Consider the following 26,019-nt stretch of genomic DNA (forward strand, 5'->3'; position numbering starts at 1 on the left):
TAGTAGAAAACAAATTAAAAGCTAAATCAAATAAAAACATCTCATTTGTAAAAGCAGACAGCGTCGGTGACGTCCTCACCTCAGCAGGTCGGACGTTCCAAACTTTCAGGTGTGTGAAATGTTGACGGCAGCTGTAACGAAACACACAGACGAACCCGGGATAAGGAAGGTTTGCAGCGCTGCAGGTTCAGGTGATGATGAGGAGCGGTGAAGGTGTAAAATGAGACGAACGATGTGTTTTCTCGCTCACTTTGTCACACAGAGCTGCATCATCTCAGCTGCGTGTATCTCGCAATCTATCAACTAAATGTAGTAACAGCGGTTGACAAAAACTGTTTGCAGCGTCCAGTATGATGCAATCTGTCACTCAAATGTACATATATATATATATATATATATATATATATATATATATATATATATATATATATATAACAGCACCTGTTAGACAAATAAAACACACTTTAGACAATTTATAAAATGTATTTTTTGAGGCAAACCTTAAACATTATAAGCAAAACAATGACTTTAACCTGCCAGAATAATTGCAGTGTTTCCAGTTTAAAGACGTGTTTCCAGTATTATTCAGCCTTTAGACTCCAGTAGAGTAAACTGGGAGTCTCTTTCCTCTTTTAAACATCTTCTTAAAACACATTTTCACCGTTCAGCATGTCCTGGTTTAACTTAGACTTTTATTGCTACAGAGATGTTTTATTATTAAAGCACCTTGTAATCTGGTCACATGATTTTGAGGTGCGTAATTAAACGTATTATTGTTATGGAACAACTTCGAAATTTTGGCTTCATCATCTGATTAGATTCACCTTCCACTGACAGTTATACTCAGCAAAACCATCACATAAAAAATTAAATTCCAGCCGTCCACAGCTGTTTTTTTGTTTCAGAACCAGTTTCAGTGTTTTTTTGTGTAATTGCTTCAGAGTTTCAGGAGGAGTTTGGAGCTTATTGTTGTATAAGCCTGAAGAGCGAGAGGTTTGGCTCGATGGCGCTTGTTTTTCCCGGTTTTGTGGATTTTTTTTTGGTTTAAGCAGACTTCTAATTTAAAACATGCTTTGTTATTACAGTCCAGCAGAATTCAGAATCACCGAATTTGAGCCCTGAAGGCAAACAGAGAGGCTCAGGAATAATCTGTGTGTAATTCACTGCCTGCTGCTGCACGTCTGCGTGAACGAAGGAAAAGGCTGCTTTCTCTTCTGGTGGAGAAAGAAGGATTATGTGGAGTAAACACATGATGTTACAGTCATACATTTGTAGAGATCTTTAACACACATTTTAACAGTCAGCTTCAAAAATATGGACACAAACTCATATGATCTTAATTTCCAAATTCTTACAAATGGAAACGTATATCCCTCTATGCCACCTCCACCCCCCCCTCCTCCTCCTCCTCCTCCTTCTTCCTCTCTCTCATGTCGTCTTCCCAGCCAATCAGAGCGCAGAGCCTGGCAGACAGACAGTAAGCTTGTATTTGGGTCACAACAGCAGGATGCCAACTCAGCTAACTGAGCCACAGAGCTGCTCATAGAGACGCCGACCGGCGCCAACCTGCTCGTTGAGTCAAACAGGTTCAGATACTGGGAGGATACTGGGAGGTTCATAGTAAATATATGTGTGTGTGTGTGTGTGGTGTTGATACTTCAGGGAAATGAGTTCATTTAATTCAGACACAACAACGCATGAGCTTCTTGTAGAGCCGCCGCCGCCGCTTTGTCCCGACTTCAGAAGTGAAGAAATCCATCAGAGAGTCGGAAACACAAATATAAGTTTGTTTTACATAAATTCTACACCCACAAAAAAACAGAGCAGACCTGCACTCCTGCTCCATCTGCCAATGTGTGAAAAATATCAGCAGCGTTACATAAAAAAATGGACGTAAATCAGATTAAAAGCAAAAAAGGCATCAAAGCTGTTCTAGTGGGACAATATTCAGCAGCTATTTAGTGGTTTCTGTCCATTTTTTGCTCATTTTCTATCTGTAGAAGCGTTCTGTGAGCCGACACAGAGGAACCTGTCAACAGTAAGTGACCAATGACAACGTTTCTCTGAGAATCAGTTCAGTAATGTTGAGCATTAACCAATAATATCCTGAAAAAATGTAAAGAACCAACTGAAAATGATGATCTCATGAAATATTTGAACAGTTGATCCGAATTTCCTCCATTATGGAAAAAACAACAACAACAACAACAGAGCGACACTTTAAAACTGCAAACCCAGAGTAACATTATTTGATTTCCACTTCATTTTGTAACTACACAGCAGTGATGATGAAAGTGATGATGAAAGTGATTTCATGCATATTACATGTTGTACATGATGATGAGATGCAGGATGTCTCTCCCGCAGCCTCCAGCGGAGCCCGAAGCGAAGCTCCCGATGACTTCAACGGACCCACCAGAGCCTCAGCGTTTCCACGTCATCCCCCCCCCCTGCCCCCCCGTGTGTGTGTGTGTGTGTGTGTGTTCGGGGAGGTGGAGGTTGCTCATGTGTAGCTATATTGGTAATTGCTGTGCTTTTTGTGAGAAAGACATCAGGGCTCATTAACAGCCGTGGTCTGACAGGCGAGTCGAGTCAGGTTGGAGTCATGTTGGAAATTAATTTGCACAGGAAATGTTGAGTTATTGCTGTGTGATAGAGAGAGCCACAGATAGAGAGAGAGAGCCGAGGGGGGGGGGGGGGGGGGGGGGGGCGGAGGCGGGAGGGGGAGGCGAGGAGTGAACAGAGCTCTCTTGAGAAGGTGACAAAGCAGTCAGAGACTAATTATGAAGCTGCGACTCGAGGCAGTGAAAGTTTCGCTGCGGGGCTGAATATTTCCGCGGTGGCGTGTGAACCGAGTGTGCGGATTCATGTTTAATAAGTTCAGATGTACAGTTATTACTTTTCCTGTTTAGCATTGTTATGAAATGAACGTTTTCTACCTCTTGATCTGGTTTTAAGGGGGCATTCTGGTCCCAGTTTATTACCTGTTCTCCCTCCTGACTAGCTGTTCTCTCCATTTCTGCGACATTTTGGAAGACAGATTGCCGTCAGCTGATTCGATTTTGGTGGTGATACAGATCTTTGTTAGGTGGTTATTGTATTGTATTATTTTTATTTCAGCCACATCTGTGACACTAATAGAAACAGAGACTTTAGACTGAATCCCAGGGCGATGTTTGCAAGGTCAAGAACTCAATTTAACTTGAAATCGAAATGACAGGATCCGTGTGTTTTGGGTGCAGCAGCGAGTTCTTCCAGCTTCTCCGCTCTCTGGATTTTTGAAGGAATTACTCTCAGTGATGGTAAATAACCATCATTAATCCATCATGTGTCTCGTCCTCGGGTTCTAGGATGTTCTTGCACGCACGACGCAGGCAGCGAGAACACCAGGACAGAAAGAAAAAGAGCCAGAAAATGAATTTCATCATTAGCGTTATTGCAGTAGAGGATTAGCATCGAGGCTAATTGAAATGTAATTGGTTGTCCGTGCGGTGTGGAGTTAGAAGAGAGGCCCTGCTGGAAGTAATTACCAGCGGACCACATCTGGATTGAATTCAAACGTATGGACGTCTCTGCAGCGGCAAGTAAATGCTGCTGAGGGAGGTGTATGAATAATTTAAAATTGAGAATCACCGACTCGTTAGTTTTGTTGGATTCAAAGTGGCGTCACGCTGAGCAGAAGAAATCAACATGTCGGCCGACCGGTTCGTGGAAGGAAAGTTTCCCACTCAGGATTTAAAACAGGCTGCCATGCTGGATTCTCCTCTGTGTGACGTCTTTTTCTGTCAAAAAACTCTCATGTTAGCTGTAGGATTATACTGCATACCGTGACTTGCAACCAGCCGGTGGTGGTTAATCAGCCTGCAAGGTGGGAAGATGCTGCTTCATGGATGAATTAGAGGAAAAGATGAAAGGCAGAGCAGGGTTAGTTTTGTCCAGGACTTCTGTTAGAGACTCAATCCTGGAAGACAAAAACAACCCAAAAACTTTTACTTAAGCTTGTAATCCTTAAAGGACGAGTCTGTCTTAAAACAACAGTCAGGAGCCCAAATGCTGTAATCATTCCTCCTGTTCATACTGAAGACGAAGATCCCTTCATAATGACCTTACAATGGAAGTGATGGAGGACAAAATGTATTTCAAAGTTTATCTGAAGCTAATATGAAGCTTCAGCATCCAAATGAGTCACGTTACAGTCTTTTTAGTGCCAAAGTCCCTCTTTTTGTTACTATACTTCCACCTGCAGCTCAACAGGGAAACACAAAGAGGGAATTTGATGCTAAAAAGACTGTAAATGTGTCAGATATCCACTTGATATGACTAACTCAGACTGATGAAGCTGAATAGAAGCTTCACATCAACTTTTAAATGACTGTGTGGACACACTGTGGATTTTGGCCTCCATCACTTCCACTGAAAACACATTTGAAAGATCTTTTAATATCCAGTATGAACAGGAGGAACGATTACAGCGAGGAAAACCTCTTTCACTGTTCATACGGACTCCTGACTGTTATACTGGAAGGACACTGGGGAGATTTCAGCGCTGAATTCTCATGTAAGATCATATTTAGTTTGTCGCTGCTGATTCTGACTGAAAAAGGTTGCCATCAACCACAAAACATTTATATAATAAGAGCAGAATAAACGCTCATTGTGCAAAATCCAACTAATAACATTATTGTTATATTATGACACAGACACTGTAGTTTATTTCGACTCAATCCCACACATGTCGTCCTGCTGCCAGAATGACTCACTAGAGGACTGAATGTGGATTAATCTGCTGCTGAAAATAGTCTCCAACAAATGCTTTATTTCCAGTTACAGTTGCTATGATGAAGTGACACTTTATATTTATTTTTACTACAATTTGGTAGTAAAAATAGTAACCAGTTGATTAGGACGGGAGCAATTTCCATGTTTTTATGGATGAATAAATTGAACCTTTGAACCTTTGAAAAGTGTAGAATAGCATCATTTAAGTGTTTTTAATTTCTAAATGCAGGATTTTCACCTAAAATAATTACATTTTCTGTAGTGGTGCACGTGAACATCCTACAAGTGAACAAGTGAACTGTGTAAAACTGACAATACTGAACATTTGACGAGGATTTTTGTGGCGCTTTACTCTTTGAAAGATGGTTTTTCTTTCTGAAAATGTTGAAAAAATGCACATTAACTGTTGCAGCATCGTCTAATATTTCTTCCAAAAACTGATTGGTTTGCCAGATGTTGCTGAGAATGAATTCACTGTTGAGATTTTAAATGAAAAGTTTGCTGGTTTAAGTTCCCAGACAAGAAGCATCTGTCTCAACTCTCTCTTTGATTTATTTTCTTCTTGTTTCTTCCATTTTTAACATTCAGCAGATTAAAGTCCTTCAACTCATTTTACAGTCAAATTCTCCCCGTGCAGCTCTGTTAGATGTAAGTCGACTCATCCTCGGAGTAAAAGCACAAAAAGACGAGTAGGTTTTACTGTAATAAGTTTGGAGTGGGGTTGCGTCACAGGATTGGGAGTTTGGCTGTACCTCTCGGCATCAACACCACTTTTCTGTATTGTCAGAAGTGCCTCTCCTCCTCCTCCTCCTCCTCCTCCTCCTCCTCTTTCTTCTCCTTTCATCATGTGGCTGAAGGAGGACGTGAGGCTCCCTTTTCCTTCGTTTTTTTTTTTCTTCTTCTTCTCATCCTACTCAGATTCGGATCTTTCCCCTGCCCTCCCTCTCTCTCTCTCTCTCTCTCTCTCTCTCTCTCTCTCTCTCTCTCTCTCTCTCTCTCTCTCTCTCTCTCTCTCTCTCTCTCTCCAGTGGGTTAATTACAGTGTGTTGCTGCTTCCCCCTCAATCCTGTGAGTTACGTAAAAAAAAACTCATTAAAAGCGAAGAGCTGGAAGTTTTGCCGTTCTCTTGTCAAGACAAGATTTCCTTCTGATGGTACATTGGCAGCGGCGAGGAAGACTCGTGGGCCATTAAACTGGCCTGAGAGCTGTCGAAAAGACTTTACGAAGCTCAGTGTCACCACGCCGTGCGCTCGAGTCTTGTGCGGTGTGCGATGAGATGAGCAATAGGACGAATACAGAGGCTGTCTGAGTGAATCTTTGGCTGAATGACTTCTTGGATGATTCATATCACCAAATAATTGCTTTTATATTTCTTCCTCATCAGTAATCAAAGTGTGTCATTTCATTTTTTTTCCCTTTAAACTAAATCCTTAATGTAACATAGACACACGAGACTCTCCTGGATGATGCAACCATCCTATAGGATTATGCAATGACCATCAGTTTTAATTATTTCAACTTTCGTTTCTGAGGAATCATGTTTTGTTCATTAAAGCAAAGGCTGAAGGCTCAAATTACTACAATACCCATGAGCCTCGGACACCGTTGCTATGGAAAAGTGATTTGAGTTCAAAATGCAGATTCTAAAACCAGTTTTCTCAACATCATGATCTTCTGCCGTTAGCGCTGCAGGTAACATAATTTTAAGCTTGCTGATTGGCTGTTGGATGTTTAATGCCAAAATGCACCATGGGAGTTGTAGTTAACTACTGTTTCAAAGCTTTTATATACACAGTACCTGCACCTTCAACTTTTTTATCAAAGAACCAGATATTTTCTAAAGCTGATGATTAAACCAGGAGAGTTTCATGTCGATCCAAACTGCAGACGAGCTCCAACTGTGAGTCTCTAACATGATTTATTGACTTATAAAGCAGCAGTTTAGTGTTGTATTTCTATAAAGTTGGGTCTTAAAACTGATGCTGCAGAGGTAGAGATATCCTGACGTTTGAGTCCCTGTAGTAAGGATCCTACATTTCCCATAATGCATCTCAATAGCATCTTTCATTAGACCCTCCACACCTCCAGCCTGTAATGCAAGCTTTCTGTGTCCACGTCAAGATAACCCCGATGACATCACAATGACATCATCAGGGTTGTCTTCTACCTGACGAAGAGCCTCAGGAGACATGAGACACAAACTGTGATGAATAAACTGATTTAAGTGTGTAAAAGTGATGTAGTTCTTCAACACTTTGCGCCTGAGCGACGCAGTTTGTGTCAAAATTCATTCCCCTTCATGTTGAAGCAGAATATATCAAACACACACAGTAAAAATCACCTGAACCTACCGAAAGTGGACATTTCTCTGTGATCATCTTTGAAATCATAGAAAAAAAGACGCTCCTTATAACTTGAGATCTTGGTTCATAATCATCAAATTTATGACTTTTTCTCCAATAAGTTTTTTACAGCTACATCCATGTCTGACTTGTCTTGAAAAAGATCCAGCATGCCTGAGTGATACATATAGTGACGCTGCCATAAGCCTGTAAATGAATGTAATAGAAATAAAAAAAACAAGCAAAAAACCCCCCAGAGTTCAAAGGGTTAAGTAGAATATTTGAATGAGGCTTTTTAACGCAGGATGTGCTCATGTTTCACTTGCTCTTTGGTAAAAGAGATGAGCTCGTACAGTAAGTAGGACACGTAGGATGTTTCTGTCGACTCTGACGTTACACATTGATGAAGTGTGTCGACTCCGGCGGAGAGAAAACGTCAGCGAATCGACTGAAAGAAAAAATGCAAATCAAACAGAAAAACATCGATCTGTATCTGCTGCGTTTTCTGTGCTGCTGGTCAGTGATTGTTTCCTGTTCTGATGCCTCCTCTGATATGACCTGAACACTGCATGAAGCCTTTTACTCTCTCTCTCTCTCTCTCTCTCTCTTGAGGCTTGACCTGCTTTCTTGGCCTTCCTCATCTTCCTCTCCTCCCCCCCTCTCTCTCTCTCTCTCTCTCTCTACGCCGACGGAGAGGAGAAAGAAAAGGAGGTTTTATTAATTACCTCATTAATGGAGAAAGGGGAGCTGGTTTTGTCAGAATGTGATGAAGGAAGGAAGGAGGGGGGGGGATGGGAAATCATATTCAATATATTCAATGGGATTCACATCGTCAGGGGAGCGAGATGATGGAGGAGGGCGGCCTAACCTTGACACAGATATCCTCGTGTTTCACTGGATGTGTAGTGTTGGTTTATATGAAGAAGAGTGAAAAGAAATCTTCAAAGCAAAAAAACACTGAATTTACAGTAAAGTTAAAACACAAACAATCCGTAGCTGATTGGACGCTGGAGCTGAGCGTCTCCATCATCTGTTGCCTGGTAGATTTCTGTGCTGAGAGCTAATCATTGGTCTCTTCTTCTCTGCTCTCTCCTCATGCTCTCTCTCCCTTCCGGTTGGACGGCTGCTTCCTGCCTTCTTCCTCGCTGATTATGAAAACAGGTAAGCACAACACATGTCATCTGTGTTTGTTTACATCAAGCAAATGCACTGCTCTTCATATGCATATTGCATACAAAGAACATTACTAAGTATAAAGGCTGTCTATTGAGCTGATTATGATGTACTGCTGCAGGTCTCTCTGTCTGATACTCGACTGAACATAATCATCATCATTACAGGAGAAAAATGTTTTTTTTGAGGCAGATGAGAGTGTGAACTGTGAAGTGCAGGAAAAATGTAGCTGTTGTATCGCTGCTCTTTTCTCTACTGGTGGAGCATCAACACGCTGGGTTCAGGTCCTTCATATAGTGGATCAGGTGATTACTTCATGCACGTCAGGTACATATAGGTTTCCCACAGGTTGGTTTCAGATCAGGTCCGATGTTGGAGACCTGTCGTCATAGTCAGAAAGTCAGAATTAGTCAAAGTGATACTGAACCATGTTTACAGAGACATAAAGGGAAGTTTAGGTAATGTTTTTGTAACTTCCTGTATGTATTTAATACGTTAAATAAGTCATGATTGTTTCTTTTCATAACATTTGACAGCTTTGTCCCGACTCTATAGAGCAAAGCTGCAAGTTCTTAGTGTCAAATAAAAAACTGACTCTTCAAATTAAGAAAATGTCAATAAAAAAACAAAATTAATCAGAATTATATGAACAGTTTCAAACAACTACCTGAGCAGTTCAATGAATTAACAGATCTAAATCCACCAATCAAAGGCTAAGGCTTATAAAACATGCAGTATTAAGTCAAGATAACTTTTGGTGGCGTAAGGGAACCGTTTCACTCCTATTTTATGTTGAAACAACAGTTTATATTTTACAGTGTAACGGAAATATTCAGGACAGCCGATACAAATCAGTGCAAACCAAATAGATGATGTAATCACAACAAAGGCAATAAAAAGGCAATAATAATAATAACTAAGCAGCTGGTTGTTGTATTTCAGATTATAAAACAACAATCTGCATATTTCTTCATTCAGTAGGAAAAATATTGCGTTATCTTCTCCTAGCTGCCAGGCAGACTGGTGAATAATTAAGTTCTGATTAGTCTGATAAGCTTTGGATCTGCTTCTCTGGAAATGCACCCGTTAATCCAGCTGTGGTACGTAGTGATCAGTCAGAACAGGAGGACTGAACAGTTTATATCCACTGAACACGAGTCGTGCCGCCGGTCTGATGAATCCGACGGCTCAAGATAAATATTGTCTGCTTCCTCGTTTTGGTTCATTTGTACCTTGATCTCATTATTAAGAGAGAGAGTGTCATAACTGGTGTGAACAGATTAATTAACACGTGTCCTGCAGTTCATAAAACATACTCCTGGTTTTTACAACATGAGTCGCTTTTATTTTGAAGCCTTCATCACGGCACTTGTTTTCTTAGCTATTCCTCATTCTATGGCAAAGACTAATACTCAAAGGCTAGCAGAACAGCAGCTAACCTTTAAGTGCTAATGTGTCAAAGATTTAGAAAATGAGATTAAAGAGTACACTAAATAAAAGCGTTGTAGTGAAAATAAAATATTGCAGAAAACCTGCACAACTTATAGTCCTGGATATATAGTATTTGTACAGCGTCTAACTTATATTAATATAACATAACAACTTTGGCTGTTTTTTGATGTTGACAGTGACAAACGTAGTTCAATAGAGAGACGACAAGCCATAAGATCAAAAGCTACATTAGCATTAAGTGATCAAAACCTGACTAGTAACAATATGGTGCTTCATGAGACTGGGTTGCTATGGAAACAGATTGGATTGAGTTTACTTGCTGTCAGTTGGTGACTAGGAAGAGCCGTCTATTAAGTTAATGCTTTGGTTTGAAACAGTGGAGTGATCTTCATGAGCTGAACTGGTGGACTAACAACAAGTAGATCAGATGTGATTGGTCTGTGTGTGTGTGTGTGTGTGTGTGTATGTGTGTGTGTGTGTGTGTGTGTGTGTGTGTGTGTGTGTGTGTGTGTGTGTTGTTTGTCTTAACATTGCCAAATACTTAGGATGCCTGTGTAGCACGATAGTCAGATAATCGCCCTTTCCGTACATGTTGAACTTTCACATTTTTGCATGTTCTGATGACTAAAAGACTCGTTATAGCAGAGATTAATCTGCCAATTGAACACTATCTGTTTTTACTATATTTAGTACCAAATTATAGTTCTTCCTAAGAAACATTTTAGGAAATAATTCAGACAGTACAGACCATTAAAATAAAGTGTCCTATAGTAAATGAGCGTCTATAGTGGACGTTTTACCATGTTCCACTTTTATTGTGAAACCTAATGTACTCACACGTCCACAGGAGGCAGAGAAACCATTGAATGAAAATATATTTGAAGTTACATAAAGCCTGGTCCATCATTAACTTGAACTGTAACACACATGTTATAACCAGCTATTTCCAACTAGCTTAGATCTGAACTTATTTGCAGATTCTTCTACATTTTGGGCCTTTTAAACATGCGCATCAATACAACCTTAAAGCACAATCTACTGTTGCAAACAACAAAAATATATTATATACTATTGACTGGTACTGTGTATACTTAACCTTAGCAAAGTCCACCTGTAATACTATTCAAGATATACATAAACTGTTACATTTATATAACATGTGATTGCAGCAGTTTCAGTATTTTACATTTTAAAATGCTCCACTGTTATAGTGAACAGCAGAAGTCCTGTTGCTGCTTATCGAACACATCTAACCTCATGTTTATTTTAACACACATACTTCTATATGTAGAGAGAAAAGACCTTGACAAGACTGAAGTGCCTCTGGCCATAAAACACGTGTTTTTCCTCTTAATTATGTCCCCTCCTCCCTGCTCATTTACTGCAAATATCAGTAAAAAAAAAAAAATGCCTTGAAAACATTCATTTAAAAAGCACAGCTGTCCAACCAGACCCTTACTCATTTTTCAATCCAATATTTCTTCAGTGGTCTGGAACGGTGAGTGGGGACGGCTGAGCGGTCTGCGATGCTTTATTCATGGTATGAAATCAATGTTCAGGCCCATTTCTATCTATCTGAACTCATTGGCCTCAGCGGGCGGCACATGACAATGAGAGCGTCTTTATGTCAGGACGGCCACATACCTCTCAGCCTTGTTGGTAAACCACCGGCGGCAGTTAATCAATGTTTCAGAGCAGCGGGGGGGGGGGACTCAGATGATTGGTTGGAACAAAGGAGGATGGTATCATATGACTGACAGCAAGGTGGGCAATTACAAGGCTGACGTGTGGATCAATCGATATATATTTTTGGTTGATATGAGGGGAGAAAAATGAATATGTATCGACTCAGTGTGTGTGTGTTTGAGCATTAACGTGAGGTTTTGGCTGAGTGTGAGTGAATTGGATGTTTCCTGTCTCTGTAATAAGATGTAAATGGGCCTCTGCTCAGATTCGGCGGCTGGCAGGTCTGATTCGAATGCAACGGGCTCATCAGTCTTGTCGGACAACTACAGATGGTCCCCTGACAGGCGGGAAACTCCATCAGAGCCCCGCTGAGCTCCACACAGGTCTGCTGCTGGAGGACGAGCTCCACTACTCTACTCACAGACTGTGTCTCTATACGCGTTTTACAATTTTCACATAAAAAAAGCCAGAATTTTTTTTTAAAAAAAAGAAGTTTTTAGGTTTGTTTGAGGTGTGAAAGTAGTCCTGTGGAGAAGAATCAAAGGTGAACCGACTTAGTGAATAAATGATGATGTACATGAAACGTGACTTAAAACATCAATCAAGCTTCTACTGTAGAGATGAAAACATCAGATCTGTGTGGAGAGCGATGAGGAGACCGTAACCTTCCTCAATTATATATACTACATGAAACAAACTAAAAATCATCATTTTAATGACGTCATCTCTTCTTCTGCAATCGTTTAATGGAACTGGTCACCAACTGTTTATGTGGATGAGCCCCGACTCTTAATATTTGCATAACAACAGTGGATGGAAATGTGTATTAATTTGCTTTTTCTTCTGCCAGTTTCCTGCAAATTCAGTTAAATTTGCGCTGCATTTGCATGTAAACTTGGCAACTGTCTTTGTTCTGTTCTTCTTGTTGAGTCTAGTTGCAAAGCGGTTTCTTCAGCAGTCGAGTCTCCTGGATGATTTAAAGATGCTTCATATTTCTTTTATGGCCATCGGTTTCAAGTATTTCAACTTTTCCTGAAAAATCATCATTTTCATTCTGTTTGGTATGACGAATGGCTCTCGAGGCATTTTTCCTTTGTTCCGTCTTTCTTGGTAAAGTGAATCTCCTTGGAAAACCTCAAATCCTCCTGCTGTTTATATGTTCTATGCGTATTAATAATATCTATGATAAGTTAAAAGGCTGCTGTAGCTCAGCAGGAAGTGTCCTTGAGCAAAATCCTGAACCCCAATCGCTCCCAATGTTTACGCCAGTAAACTCTCTCTGAGTCTTCATGTCTGCAGGCTCGTACCTTTGACTTATTTACTAAAGATCCAGCTACGCTCCGACTCAGCTGCTCATATTTTGAACTGATAATTCAACCAGGAGAGTTTCTCATCCATCCGAGCCTTGACATGCTCCGACTTTTACTACCAGAACGCCGGACACCAGAAAGAATTCCTCCCACTTCTGCTACTTTATTCATGAAGACTGAGGTGTACAGTAGAAAGAAATGGTGTCATGTTTGCTAAAAACATGAACTACCATTTACGTTATTAACTGTGTTGTGTTGCCTCCATCTCTACTAACATCTGGTGGTGAGCTCGTTAGAGGATTCCTGAGCTGTCGTAGCGGATCAGATGGTTTCCCTCAGTCGACTGTGGTTGTAACTGTTGTTGTTCACCTCTTCAGACTTCCTGCAGTCCTCGCCGGTGTAAAGTGAGAAGAAACAAACAATATAGAGCTTCAGCGAGCGTCCATAAAAACGTTTGTGCCAAAGTGATCGACTGTGATTCTATTTATAGTTCAATTAGCTGGAAGTTTACCACTCTGCCTCCTGTCTAGCTTCTATTCTCCTCTCAGTTGTCTGTCTCCTTCCTTTTACCCTTAAGTCATCCACACAAAGCCAGCTGCAGCATGCTCATTATCAGCCATATATACTGTAAGATTTAGGAAAGAAGAAAGAAAAAGAGAATGAAGGCCTCTCGATTGCGTGCAGCGTTCACCCGACCGGCTCGGCTGCGGTCAGAAATTGCCGCCTGAAGTGGCTCAGAGGACCAGCCTCTTGACTCCTGGCTTCGCTGGGTAGTTTTCACCACAGAGCGTGCGAGTGTGTGGGTGTCTGACTGTGGCCTGCAGGTCCAGGAGCCCCGAGCACAGCGTGATGGAAAAAGATTTCTCTTTGCCAAAACACTGAACCGCCAGAGAAAATGAGATATCTCCTGGCGTGTCCTGCCTGGCGCTCTGACTGTACTCGACAGTGGTTCTGCGTTCAGCTGTGCTCACAGCGATTTGTTCTGTTGGGTTTTAAAGGACGTCTTTTGTTTGATAGGATGTCTTCATTCTTGGAGCATCACTTTTCATTGCAGCGGAAACTTCACTTGTTTTAGTCTGCAGTTGAAAGAAGGTTTTGTACCCAGCCTACATAGAAGACACCACATATACTTAAACATAAAATCTGTGAACTCAAGGTCCACTTACTAGCTTTTTCTGAAGCTTTCAACCACACCTCACAGTCATCCTCGCTGGATTTTTATCACATAATCTGTTATCATGTGACTGATATTCCATATTTAGGTGATGTGATTACAACTGTGGCATCTCCATGACAACTGAGCAAACTCCATCTGCTTTGGATGACCATGAGATTTTATTTGAGAGCTCCAAAAAAAGGCTAAATGGACCTTGAGTTGAGATTCTTCTTTTGTCAAATCAGTGTTTACAAGGTCAAGATCGAACTCTCACACTTTTCACCAGAAACAAACATAACGTATCACATCAACCATTAGATTGTCTTCTATCCCACAAAATACAAATAAAATCCTCCACAAAAATGTTTTCATTTAGTTTTTATTTTCCATTTTCAGTTCAGGAGTTTTTGAATTTGTTTATCTAAGAAACTGTGACCAATATATCTTTCATGATATTTCCTTAAACCCAACCAGACCTTTAACCACAGCGTTGTCATAAAACATTAGAAAACGCTCTCATGTGTTTTTCTGGAGTCACATGATCAAACCACGTATCTGGTTATTTAATTTGGACTTGTTGGAGATCATTTATATAATGGCCCGACTGGAAAAATAGCGCCACCAGCTGTTTATCTTGATGATGGATGGAAAATGAAAGTTTCTGGAAATTTTAGTGACATTTTGCGCTAAATGTTTATGAAAACCTGGCTATTGAGAACACTGTTTGTCACATATGGGGGTGTGAGCGTGAAAACGTGTGACTGCTAAAGGTCATTCAAACAACAGCTGACCTGTCAGCATTGATCACCATCGACTGTTTACATACAGTATATGTGTGTGTGTGTGTGTGTGTGTGTGTGTGTCCGTCCTGACAGAAACAGCTCTGCAGTGTCTGTTCAGTATTTACTGTGATGGCGGCGTCTCTGCGTTCACCCACAGTGGGAGGAAACACCTCCAAACAACGACAGTGTTCTCAGGATGCTTCTCTAATTTTTCCAGACACTTGTCATCACATCATATGAGAAAGTATCTGCCTTTTTTCAGGGAGTTTCCTGGAAGCTTCCAGCTCGCTGTTCCCCTCGGTATCAGTGTGGAAAGTAAACTGTGTTAACATGTCATTCTTGGGAAGCTGAAGGACAAAAAAGTAAAGGAAGCAACCGTCTTCTTCGAAATAACAGAACCCCAAAATGTCAAGGTAGAGTTTTCACTCCTGCTGGACCAGAAACAGCTGTAAAAGTGTTCATACTGGAACAAAACGTTCAACAGATACTGGATGTCGGTTCCTGCAGAGATGAGCAGTCAGGGGAACTCATCTGGTCTGTGTGAAGCCAACAAGCCTGTCAGTAGAGTTTCCCACCTCTGAATCATCCTCTTTTTAATGGAAATCAGCCTTTGACAGCCAATCAGATTTGAGTGCTTCCTCCCACAGTCTGAAACCTGAAATAGACAGACTCAGTCATCCAGAGAAGCAAAAAAAGCCCCTTTTTTACCTGAACTTTAAAAAACCTTATGAGGCTTTGGGTTTTTAGGATATATATCATTTAAAAGGCTACAGGACTGAAATATCATGTTTATGTGCTGCTTGGTAGTAGTTGTGGGACAGATAATAAGTTTATACACTGACAGAATATCCAGGTCACTGCACAAGCCTCGTGATTTTTATATTATTTGTTTTTCTATATATTTTTTTCCAGTACATTGACAGCACTGCTGGTAACTGTAGAAAGTACCTGCACATTACATTTAGTATCGTCTCCTGAGCAGCGCCCAAATGTAGCAGAACATTTTATTAAGGTCTTGCTGAGGAAACTGAACTAAAACTGTCCACCTGACTCCAGTTTGTGCCTCTCATGGATTGTTATTATATTCAAGTGTGTTAATGGTAATCAGTTTTTCTGAAAGATGAACATTTCAGACTTGTTTCTCAAGTTGCAACTTATCCAAACAAAGATAGTAGACATACAGTATGTCTTTGATGAATCTGTATGATGGTTTTTGTATCAGGCTCATGCATCTATATTAACGTTTGTGACTCTGACTTATCCCAGTTGCACAGACTGGGATATGGATGAACCTTGTTTAAACAGTAGAGGAAATGATGGATGGATGAGCTGCACTTCTTCCTCTCAGATGCACAATGACTGAAAGGTTCATTGAAGTCAGATTTCAGGCCGTTCCAGGTTTGTCTACAGCATGTATTTAATGTCTTACTAGATGTATTTAATTTGATTAATGCAGAACAGTTGCATTCGTTCATTGTGTTTGTTTCGCCATTGACTGTACTGTGTGCTATCTTATTAGCAGCTATGTTAATCCTTCTCAACTGTTCAGGGAACTGTTGCACCTGTGGTCAAACCTTCAACGTAATTATCAGCTGGTGTGTTAGTCGAGACTACAGGAGAACAAAAAGCATTCTGTCTAAAGACTCTCTGTGAGGCCTTTACTGGACCTTTGTTTTTACTCATATACTGTTAACAATAATATTAATGTCACTCAGCACAGCTTCTTTTCAATAACCACAACGGGTGTCTTTCAAACCAAAGCATATTTATTATCCTCTAACATGCTGCAGCTCACAAAATGGGGAAAACAACGGAGCTCGCTCCCGACATCTTGAGTGTACACCTTTTTCTTCTCCAAAACTAACGACAACAACAGGCCAGATAATTTCCTGGAAACTTTCAAAATAAAAGCATTTCTGTTTAACTGGAAACCAGGCATTTATAGTGTATTCTGCATATAAACACTGAATAATTACCATTTCCAGGTTTATCCTGATGTGTACATTTTACTGTAAATGCTATAACAGTAAATAAATGTAAATACTGCATTCTGTATTTTTAACATACAACTCAAACTAAACATGAATCTTCATCACTCAAATAAAAAACAATTCACAACAAACACAGGAGTCTCCTGTAGGATTTAACAACGCTGTAGGCCTCTTTCACAGCCACTGTTGATGAATATTCAACCTCATTTGTAAGAAATATCAGTTTTTCAGTTTGATATGTCAAAGGCCACTAAATACTACAGTAGCCGTGAGCCTTACTGGGTGTTGCTATGGAGATGACACCATCCAGAACCATGCAACCAGAGTTCTTGCATATTTAGAACGCCTCAACATCTCAATCAGAAACAAAACACTCCACCAAACTGATTTAATTCATCCCACAGGTCTTACAAAACAAAGGAGTTTGCAGCTCTCTGATTGGATGTTTCTTACCACGCTGCTCTCTGGGATTTGCTGTTGACTTACATTTTAAAGCTGTTATGTGAAGTCTTTGACTTTTTGTGTTCTCCGCAGGTGGTAATTGTAGAGCTTTTTCCATTAAAGAAGCTTAATTGGCAGTTTGAAAGTAATTTTTAATTGTAGCCCAAAGGCACATGGGAGTTTGAGTTCAGAGATCCTGGAGATTATTGATCTGATTCAGCAGAGAGCAGCGGACTGATGGAGGGGAGAGAAATCAATGAAAGCTGTTGCATCAGTCGTGGCTTTTACTGGTCAACTGTGTGTTTCTTGGTTTAATTTGCTCTCTGAAAGGTTTGCTGTTAAAATCATTTGTGGTGTTCAGCATCCACTGCTGCTGTTCACCTGTCAGTCAAACTGTGTGGTTGTTGTTGTTCTGCCCATCAACCCCACAGCTCCTCGCTTACTGGTCACACAACTCTTTCCACCTATTTTTACTTTTCAAGCCTCTAAGTAGATTTTTATGTTACTTATCTTTGGATGGTTGCAATTTAAAAGTTGACTTTTATTCTGCATAAATTCTGACATAGAAAATACACAATAGACTTTTAATACTCCACTTTAAGCTAAAAATGTCAGAAAAATGAAAAATAAACTACAATGTTTACAATCAATAAATTGTTGAAGTTATTAATCAGGTGTTCCAACTACTCAAATGTGAGGATCGGCTGCGTTTAATATAGGGGTGTGCCTGAATACAAATAAGTTATTCGGCAAAGCACAAATAGTGGATTTTTTACAAATATTTGTTTCATACAAATATTTTAAAAATTATTTGTTTTCAGGAAGAAAAAAAAAGCTCAATGAGGGGAGTCACATCCACCTGCTACATGACGCACATTTCCTAATTTGGACATCAGTCCCAGAGTTGGGGGTGTTCCCCAAGGATAAAGCTGAAGTACTGACACAAATGAAGTGCTCCCAAGGGAACACTTCATGAACACTTATTGTAACACTTTAATTTTCTAAAATTGAAAGCGTAATAAAAACAAACACAGGATTTTTAAATCTCTTTACACTTTTATTCGAATACAAATACAAATAATTTTTCTGCCTCAACAAATACAGATAAAAATACAAATACTGGGCCCTCTGCACATCCCTAGTTTAATAATACTATTTTTTGATATTTTCTGACATTTTATAGAAGATGAGGTTTTATAAAGACCGGACATGATCAACAGATGTATCGATAATGAAAATAACTGTTGCAGTTCTATTTATGACAAATCTTTCCAGCGTTATTTTTGACTGCTGTGTAACTTGACATTTACATGAATAAAAAGATGTTGCATCACTCTGACAACCAGTTAGCAGCCAACCCACGGATCGATACCCGTCAACTGACCTGTAAAACTCAGCAGATGTGTCAGTCATAACTCTCTTAAATACAACGTGTTATTCACACAATAAATCTTATTTCTTTCCACCAGTCAAAGTCACATCTGATGCTACACATCACTCTATTGTCTCTTTATAGCAAATTCACATGGAAACATCTGAAGTGTGTCAGGTTGTCATAACATTCACATAAAAATAGTTGATGGAAACACACATTTTGCCAAAATGTCATGAATTTTCTTAAAACTTGCTCACTGGTTTATATCTTTTTTTAATACTTTATTGCAAGATTTTTTGCCTACATGTGATAATATTCATACTTCCAACATTCTTACGATATTTATGTATTTTACAGTGAAAACAATGAAAGAAAAATAAACAAATTTGTAGGAGAGAGAATGAAGATAATAACATACACTTACCTCTATTAACATAATGTACTGCAGTACATCACCACCCACTACGACCTCATTAATAAACATAAAGTAGAATTATCGTCTTTCTGACAATGTCAACAAAAACTGAAAATGTATAAGCTTCATAAAAGTAGAATTTATGGCAGAGCTGTTGTATTGGATTAGATTAGATTGAACAGGGGTTCGGGTTAGGATTAGGTTCAGGGTTAGGGTTAGGGTTCGGGTCAGGATTAGGGGGTTAACCCTAACCCTAACACCTACACATGTACATGAATACATGCACACAAAAGACAAAACAGGCTAACAAGATAAAAACATTAATAAAAAAGGCAAAAAAGACTCTTTGATTAACCATCTCCTCCAGGCCATTATGTTTAATACTGAATTGATTATAGCTTAGATCGTATTTTATAGCACAACATCTGCGTTCTCTTAGAATAAACTCCTCTATATTATTAAGTTGTGAGTCTCATATTTAATCCATTTATTCCTAGGAATCGGACTATCTAAAACACTCTGATTCTGTACTTGCACAATAATTTAATGGAAACATTAATTAAAATAATGTAATACACATTTACACATCTTCATCAGGTAGCAGGTGGATTTCCAGGATCTTTATTAATTCACCATGAATTTCTTTTATGTTTTTATTGTATTTTGCCAGTAAGTTGTCTAAAAAAAAACAACAAACCAGAATGCAGAATGTGAAAGGTGTTTGAAACAGCGAATGTAAAAGCTTTCATGACCCTCGCTGAGTTATAGAAATGAGGCAAAGCGGCTTCTTCTTGATGTGAAAATGTCAGAGATTATTACTGTGGCCTAGTCTGCAGCTACATAATGATTCTAATAACTTTGAAGCATGATGAGAAATGTCAAACATAAATTACTTTTATTATTTGTGTACATGATTTGGTCAGAAAATATCTCTGTCTGTTCAAAAAAAAAAAACTCTCACATGTGGGTATCAGAGGAGTAATTATGAGAGGAGAAAAACTGTACAGAAGATTAAAGAGCACAAATGTGTTTTTAGTGGAGATAAATCATCCTTACAGCCCCCAGGAGCCGTAACATACACTTTAAATACCTTTTCTTCCTTGAGGCACAGTGTGTGGAAACATGACTGTACTGTAATCTGACATTTATCTGGACCTCAGCGATATAAAGAAATCTTTAATCACTGATACTGTTTCTCCTCAAGGAAATATATATTTGTCTTATTGTCAACAAATCCCATGAAAAGACTAAAACCAACAATGAAATTATCTAACAAGTACTGTGTGTGTATCCAAAGCCTGATATGTCTGTGCTTCACAAGGTAATAAAAACAAGATAAATGAAGCAAAATAAAGATAATAAATGCAACAAATATAATAAATATTAACAAGGTAAAACAAGATGCAGATCTCATGCAGGGCCGGCCTGACTATGTTGGTGCCCTCTGCCAGATTTTAGATCGGAGCTCCCAAAAAGTGCAACAATAGTGCCTCCAGCCCAGAGACAGTCCTCTCGGTTCTCCAGACAAAAAGGCAAGTGGGGGTCAAAGCTAGAGATGTGCAGAGATCCCAGTATTTGTATTTGTATCTGTATTTGTATTCGAATAAAAGTGGAAAGAGGCTTAAAAATCTTCTTTAACACAGAGACAGCACAGCGTGTAACGTGTAGGGAGGAACTTCAAAGGTGATTATTGCTTTTCACTTTTCATTTATTGCCTATTTTTTACAAGCTAACTTTGTGGAAAGGAGAAGGGGAACAACAGCTTATGGAGAGTCTTTAAGAGCACTTTGCTTGTGTCAGTAGCTCAACTTTATCTCTGGGGAACATCCCCAACAAATAGTCTTTAAAATATTTGTATGAAACAAATATTTGTATAAAACCCACTATTTGTGCTTTGCCGAATAATGTATTTGTATTCGGGCACACCCCTAGTCAAGGCACCATTTAATGAGAGTTTGGTGGCTGTTGGGCAAAAACTGACCAACCAGTAAGGCTTTGAAAAACAAACCCAATCAAAAAAAACATGCAGGTCATTGGGGGAAAAGAGAGGAAGAATGTTAAGAAGGGAAAACAAGTGCTTATATCCAAAAGTTCAACATCTATCAGTAAAAAAAAACAAAAATAAAACATCCTCCTCATTTGGCGCCCTACACAGCTGCCTGTGCTCCATCACATAAATACACATTACATGCATGAACAGACACTGCTTTTAATTAAATGTATTTGTGTTCTTTTTTAATGAATTACACCTTCACTTTCTCACTGGATTTATCCTTAAATCATAATGTTTTTAAAACCAACCTAAAAAAGGGCTGAAAGCCTCTGTAGTGCTGCTGGTTCGGTGATAATTCTCACTGGGTGACTTCTTCCACGTGTCGTACAAATATCCACAGCTGCTTTTGGCTCAGATTAAAAACCAAATGATCATTTAGAGAAGACAAAGCCCAGCGAGAGCTTTGTTCCTGCAGCCACACGAGCTGTAAATAAGTAAACTAGCCTCTAAGAATAGACTTCAGCCCACCTATTTCTGTCTTAAGCTCGAGGCTCCTTTGTCTTCTTAATTTTCTTTTTTTTTTTCCTGCTCAGCCGTCGTCTCACTCTGAACTTTCTGTCTTTTTCTGCTCCGCCAGTTTCCTCAGAGGATGATCCTTCTCCGGTACCTGTCTCTTACTTGTGGGGATCAATGTGTGTGTGTATCAAACGCAACACTCACCACTCCGCAGAGAGAGAGAAAGTCTTTGCAGAGCTTTCATAGTCCTGTGTTGTGCTAAGCAGTTTCAGCCGTCCTCCAGCTCGCTCTGACAACAAGATCAATGACACGTCGCGAACGTTGCCCAGGATGCCATTTCGGTTCTAACCGGAGACATAAAAGAGCCCCCAGACTGCCATATTGGCTCAAACACCCCCGCTGCGCTCACAGTTTCTTGTTTCCCTGTGAGACCCCGCAGGGAAATCACCTTTCAAATAGCGAGACGCTCATCTCCTGTGAAATATATATGCAGTGTGAGGTAATGAAGAGATGCATATGCGCGCTGGCATTTCCAGTGTCGTCGGCAGACCTTCAGTACAAAGTAAAATATACTCCCCTGCTGTCAGAGCTTTGATAGAGATGGATGGAGCCATTGTGGCTGTGATAAGATAAAGATATTGCATGTTGACATTTCTGTTATGGCGAGAGAGTCCCGTCAGGAGAGTTCTCACAAACATACAATGAGAAGGAGACCCGGGAGTTACAGAATGCGAGTAGATGCGTTTTTATCTGTTTTATGGTCTGTAACCTGTCATGAACATACAGCCGGGAGAGTTACAGGTAGTGAAAGTCATATCTCTGTGTCAGCGGCCTTTCACTAAAACAGAGACGTGTCTAACTGCTGCCTCAACAGACAGGAAGTCAGCTAACGTTTAGACAAATAGCATCCTTCCACTTCCTGTACTGTTTTAAAAAGTGTTGGTATTGAAACTCAGGTATCATAGTGCAGAAAACGTTTAAAAGTTCTACAGCCCTAATGAACACTCACAGTGTTTTAAGGACCATATGATTCATATGGACATCCTGAAGTCAGTCAATAGGTAATTAAACTGCAGTTTAACTGCAATTAAAGCATTTGGCTGATGATTCTCTATATTCTTCTTCTGGTAACGAGTCTCATGTTTGGAGCCGAACCAACAATGAATTGATGATGGAACAACTACTCTCCAGAGACTGAAAATGTGATCGCTGTTATTAGTCTTTGGAGCCGTTTCTAAACAAACTAATGAGACCAAAACTCTTCATAATGAAGGAACATGTGACCCGGTGCAGCGATGCGGCTCATTAACATATTTTTAATAGTTTTTGGACGATAACGGAGGTTTACGGCGCAGAGGAATAAGATATATCAGGGTTTGGATAAACACACAATACTTGTACATACATGAGATTTGTTGGCAATAAAAGAAATGTAGAAAACTGGTGACCATATTCTTTAAAGGTAACAATTTCGAGCTCAAGTATGATACTGTGTCTCTAATAGCAGATACTATAGACTAGTGGTTTTTGATAATCTTGTCTTTACAGTACGTTAAAAATATTTCAATCCCTCATTCAACATTTCTTTCATCTATTTTTAAGAGAAAAATCAATTTTACCCTCCATATTCTGGATCCTAGTGAACAACATTATTAGTTATTTATGTTTCAACATGTCAGTGAGGTTTTCATACTTGTGGAACAGAACCTGGAAGTTCTGGTTTCTGGTGTCACACGTTCTGTTCCCAATGAGGATTAACTCGTCTGATATATTTTTGGATGCGGTTTAACCGTTAAAAAGCTTGTTTTTACCTACAGTCATCTGGTTTGATGCAGATGTTTGGAGCAGATTTAAAGGAGTCGTGTCCCAGAGGAAGACAGGAAGCCTTGAATGTGATGTCATTAATTCAGCTCCATCGTCTTTTCATTCCTCTCTTCCTCCCTCCCGCCACGATCGCCTCTGTCAAACTGAGATATTTCTTTTTGTGCACATCAGACACACTTTGAATGTCCCGTGTTTTTGTGCCCAGACAAGCTTTTGAAGAAATGACTGAATATTATTTCATGTTTGTGTTTCAGGTCTGGTGAAACTGGGCGTCCACTGTGTCACATGTCAGAAAGTCGCCATAAAGATTGTCAACAGAGAAAAGCTCAGCGAGTCTGTTCTTATGAAGGTAAGACGTTTACGTACCATCAGTGTGTTTGTGTGTTTGTGTGTGTGTGAGCTCCTCGTGGTTCTGGGATGAACACGCTCGTCTTGTCTTTGCACAAACAGCTTTTTAACCTGCAGACTGATGACTGATTTATCACTGACTGGACATTTTCAAGAAATCCAATGATAAAGCACTTCAGATCAGTTCTTAAAGGATGAAGCTGGAGATATTCTATATTTTGCTTATTGTCAACATGCATAAAATCACCAAAAACACTTTCTGACGTGTCTGTCCATCCTGTGGCTCTCAGCTCCAAACACATCGGTTCCTACTGAAGATGTAAATCTTTACAAACAGCTTTAATTTTTGAAAATTGGCTCAGTAATTTCCTAAACCAACTGGCAGGAATTGTGTATTTGTTTGGGACTATTTTCAGCAGCGGATTAATCCACATTCGGTGCTCTAATAGTCTTTGGACAATGATGGAGATAATAATGGAGATATGCACAATACTTCTGGATACATTCATTGTTGGTTTTAGTCTTTAATATGGGATTTTGTTGAAAATACATTCCTAAAGTCTTAAAGTTTTATGGAAAAAAACACTAAAACTATATAAACAGCAGCTTGGTCGTATTATGTTTTCTATTTCTGGCTCATCGTAGTTGTTTGATGGATTCTTCTATGAATAACTCTCTGAACACAGACAGCATGGCAGCGTGTTTATTTGGAAGTAGAAAACGTTTCAGTAATTTTGGGCTTTCGTCCGTCATAATCACAGAAGAATCTTTCTCTAAAGCCGCCGTTGGCACCAAAGTTCATTTTTTCACACCCACAGGAGCAAGAAAATAGCCCAGAATGCATTGCAGGGGCAGGAGAAGACATTCACCTACACACTGAACGCAGCTGAATACAGTCCAGGTGAACACAGGGCAGGTGTTTCTGGCCGGTACACCGGACAGCGTCATGCTCTTTGTTGCTCTTGTTATTATTGTCAGTGCTCATCTGTCCGCCTACACCTCAAACAAACAGCTGGGTGAGTCACATGTATGACGGCTCACGACGAGGTTGACTCACGCTGGAATCACAGAGTTCCTTTTGGTTAAAAGAGGTCATTTCCAACTTCATAAAAACATGATAATAATAAGAACAATAACAACATACGTATGAGCTGTCAGTGTGTAATGTGTCGGTCGTGGCTGGTAGTGATGAACCTACAGTGACTCTGCAGCTCCGCTCGGCTTTACGGAGCTTTATAGTGAGTTTCAGCTCATTGTGTAGCTTTTGGTTGACTCTCAAGGCTCTCATGGCGTCGTTTTCACCCGCAGCAGGCAGCTGTTTACAGAGGAAAAGGTCGATGACGGTGAGACTGAACTAAAACAGTAATGTGGCTGTCATTTGATCCATTGTTAGTGTAAAAATATAGATCTGTGCAGCTTTAATTGTATGAAACAACATCATAAAAAGGCTCCGTTTGCTGCAGTCGTCATGTTTTATTCCTTTGAATGCAAACAGATGCTCCGAACAGCAAGAGGAAGTTTACAATGATGCACACACACACACACACACACACACACACACACACACTGTATAAAATGTCAGAACATTTCTATGTCTATAATTAGCAGTATTTTTGTCTGGATTACTGTCACGTAAAAACGTTTTCGACAAACAGAGTTATCACATCTGTTTTATAGAACAGCCAGTGACACACATATACAGAGAGGAAAAAGTGTGTGCGTGTGCATGAGTGTGTGTGTGTGTGTGTGTGTGTGAGTCACTGTAAGAGTTTCAAATAGATTGGACCTGCTGTTATGATCAACAGCAGGTCTGTGCATCACACCGTCACCACCTTCTTCTCTCCGTGCCTTAAGTACTTGATTACATATCTGTGTGTGTGTGTGTGTGTGTGTGTGCTGGCGGGGGTGATGTGACCAGGCCGTTAGCTGCTCTGAATGCTTCATTTGCAAAGTTACCTCTACTTCCTCCTCGTCGTGATGACGTCAGACTGTTCGCACATTCCCATTTCCTTAGTCTTTGTTGCTGAGGGATATTTAGGATCTTATTCAGGCTCCGATATGTACGGATGGATTTGAGAAGTTGACATTTCGAGCAAAGAACAAGAAAAAGAAGTGAAATCCTGCTACTATAGTTTGTTACAAAGCGTCTTGGAGTTGACCAATCAGAACAGAGTGGGCTCCTTAAAGAGACAGGAGCTAAAACGGCCTGTTTCAGACAGAGGCTGAACTGAGGGGCTGAAGAAAGGACCAGTAGAAGATAAATAAGGAGTTTTTAACTGGAAATCATGCAAATATATTCCAGTAGAGCCCCAGAATATAAATATAGACCTATGCAGAATACATCCCCTTTAAATATCATCATTTAATGCACCTTTTCTGGACCTTTGATGTTGTGGAAATGTTGTAAGTTGGGCTCTAAACACTTGTATTTAAGTA

At 39.8% G+C, this 26,019-nt stretch overlaps 1 protein-coding gene across 8 annotated transcripts in view; it reads left to right on the top strand.

Annotated features, from left to right (window-relative positions):
• The window catches only part of LOC121903357 (serine/threonine-protein kinase BRSK2-like), a 138,974-nt gene that overhangs the window by 50,033 nt on the left and 62,922 nt on the right, over positions 1-26,019 (top strand). For all 8 annotated transcript variants that reach the window (XM_042420320.1, XM_042420294.1, XM_042420302.1 and 5 more), the window contains exon 2: positions 23,490-23,584. In XM_042420320.1, the coding sequence (XP_042276254.1) occupies positions 23,490-23,584 (95 nt within the window). The remainder of the gene's footprint in view (positions 1-23,489; positions 23,585-26,019) is intronic.

This window comes from Thunnus maccoyii, chromosome 1, assembly GCF_910596095.1.
Source record: "Thunnus maccoyii chromosome 1, fThuMac1.1, whole genome shotgun sequence".
Classification (NCBI taxonomy): domain Eukaryota; kingdom Metazoa; phylum Chordata; class Actinopteri; order Scombriformes; family Scombridae; genus Thunnus; species Thunnus maccoyii.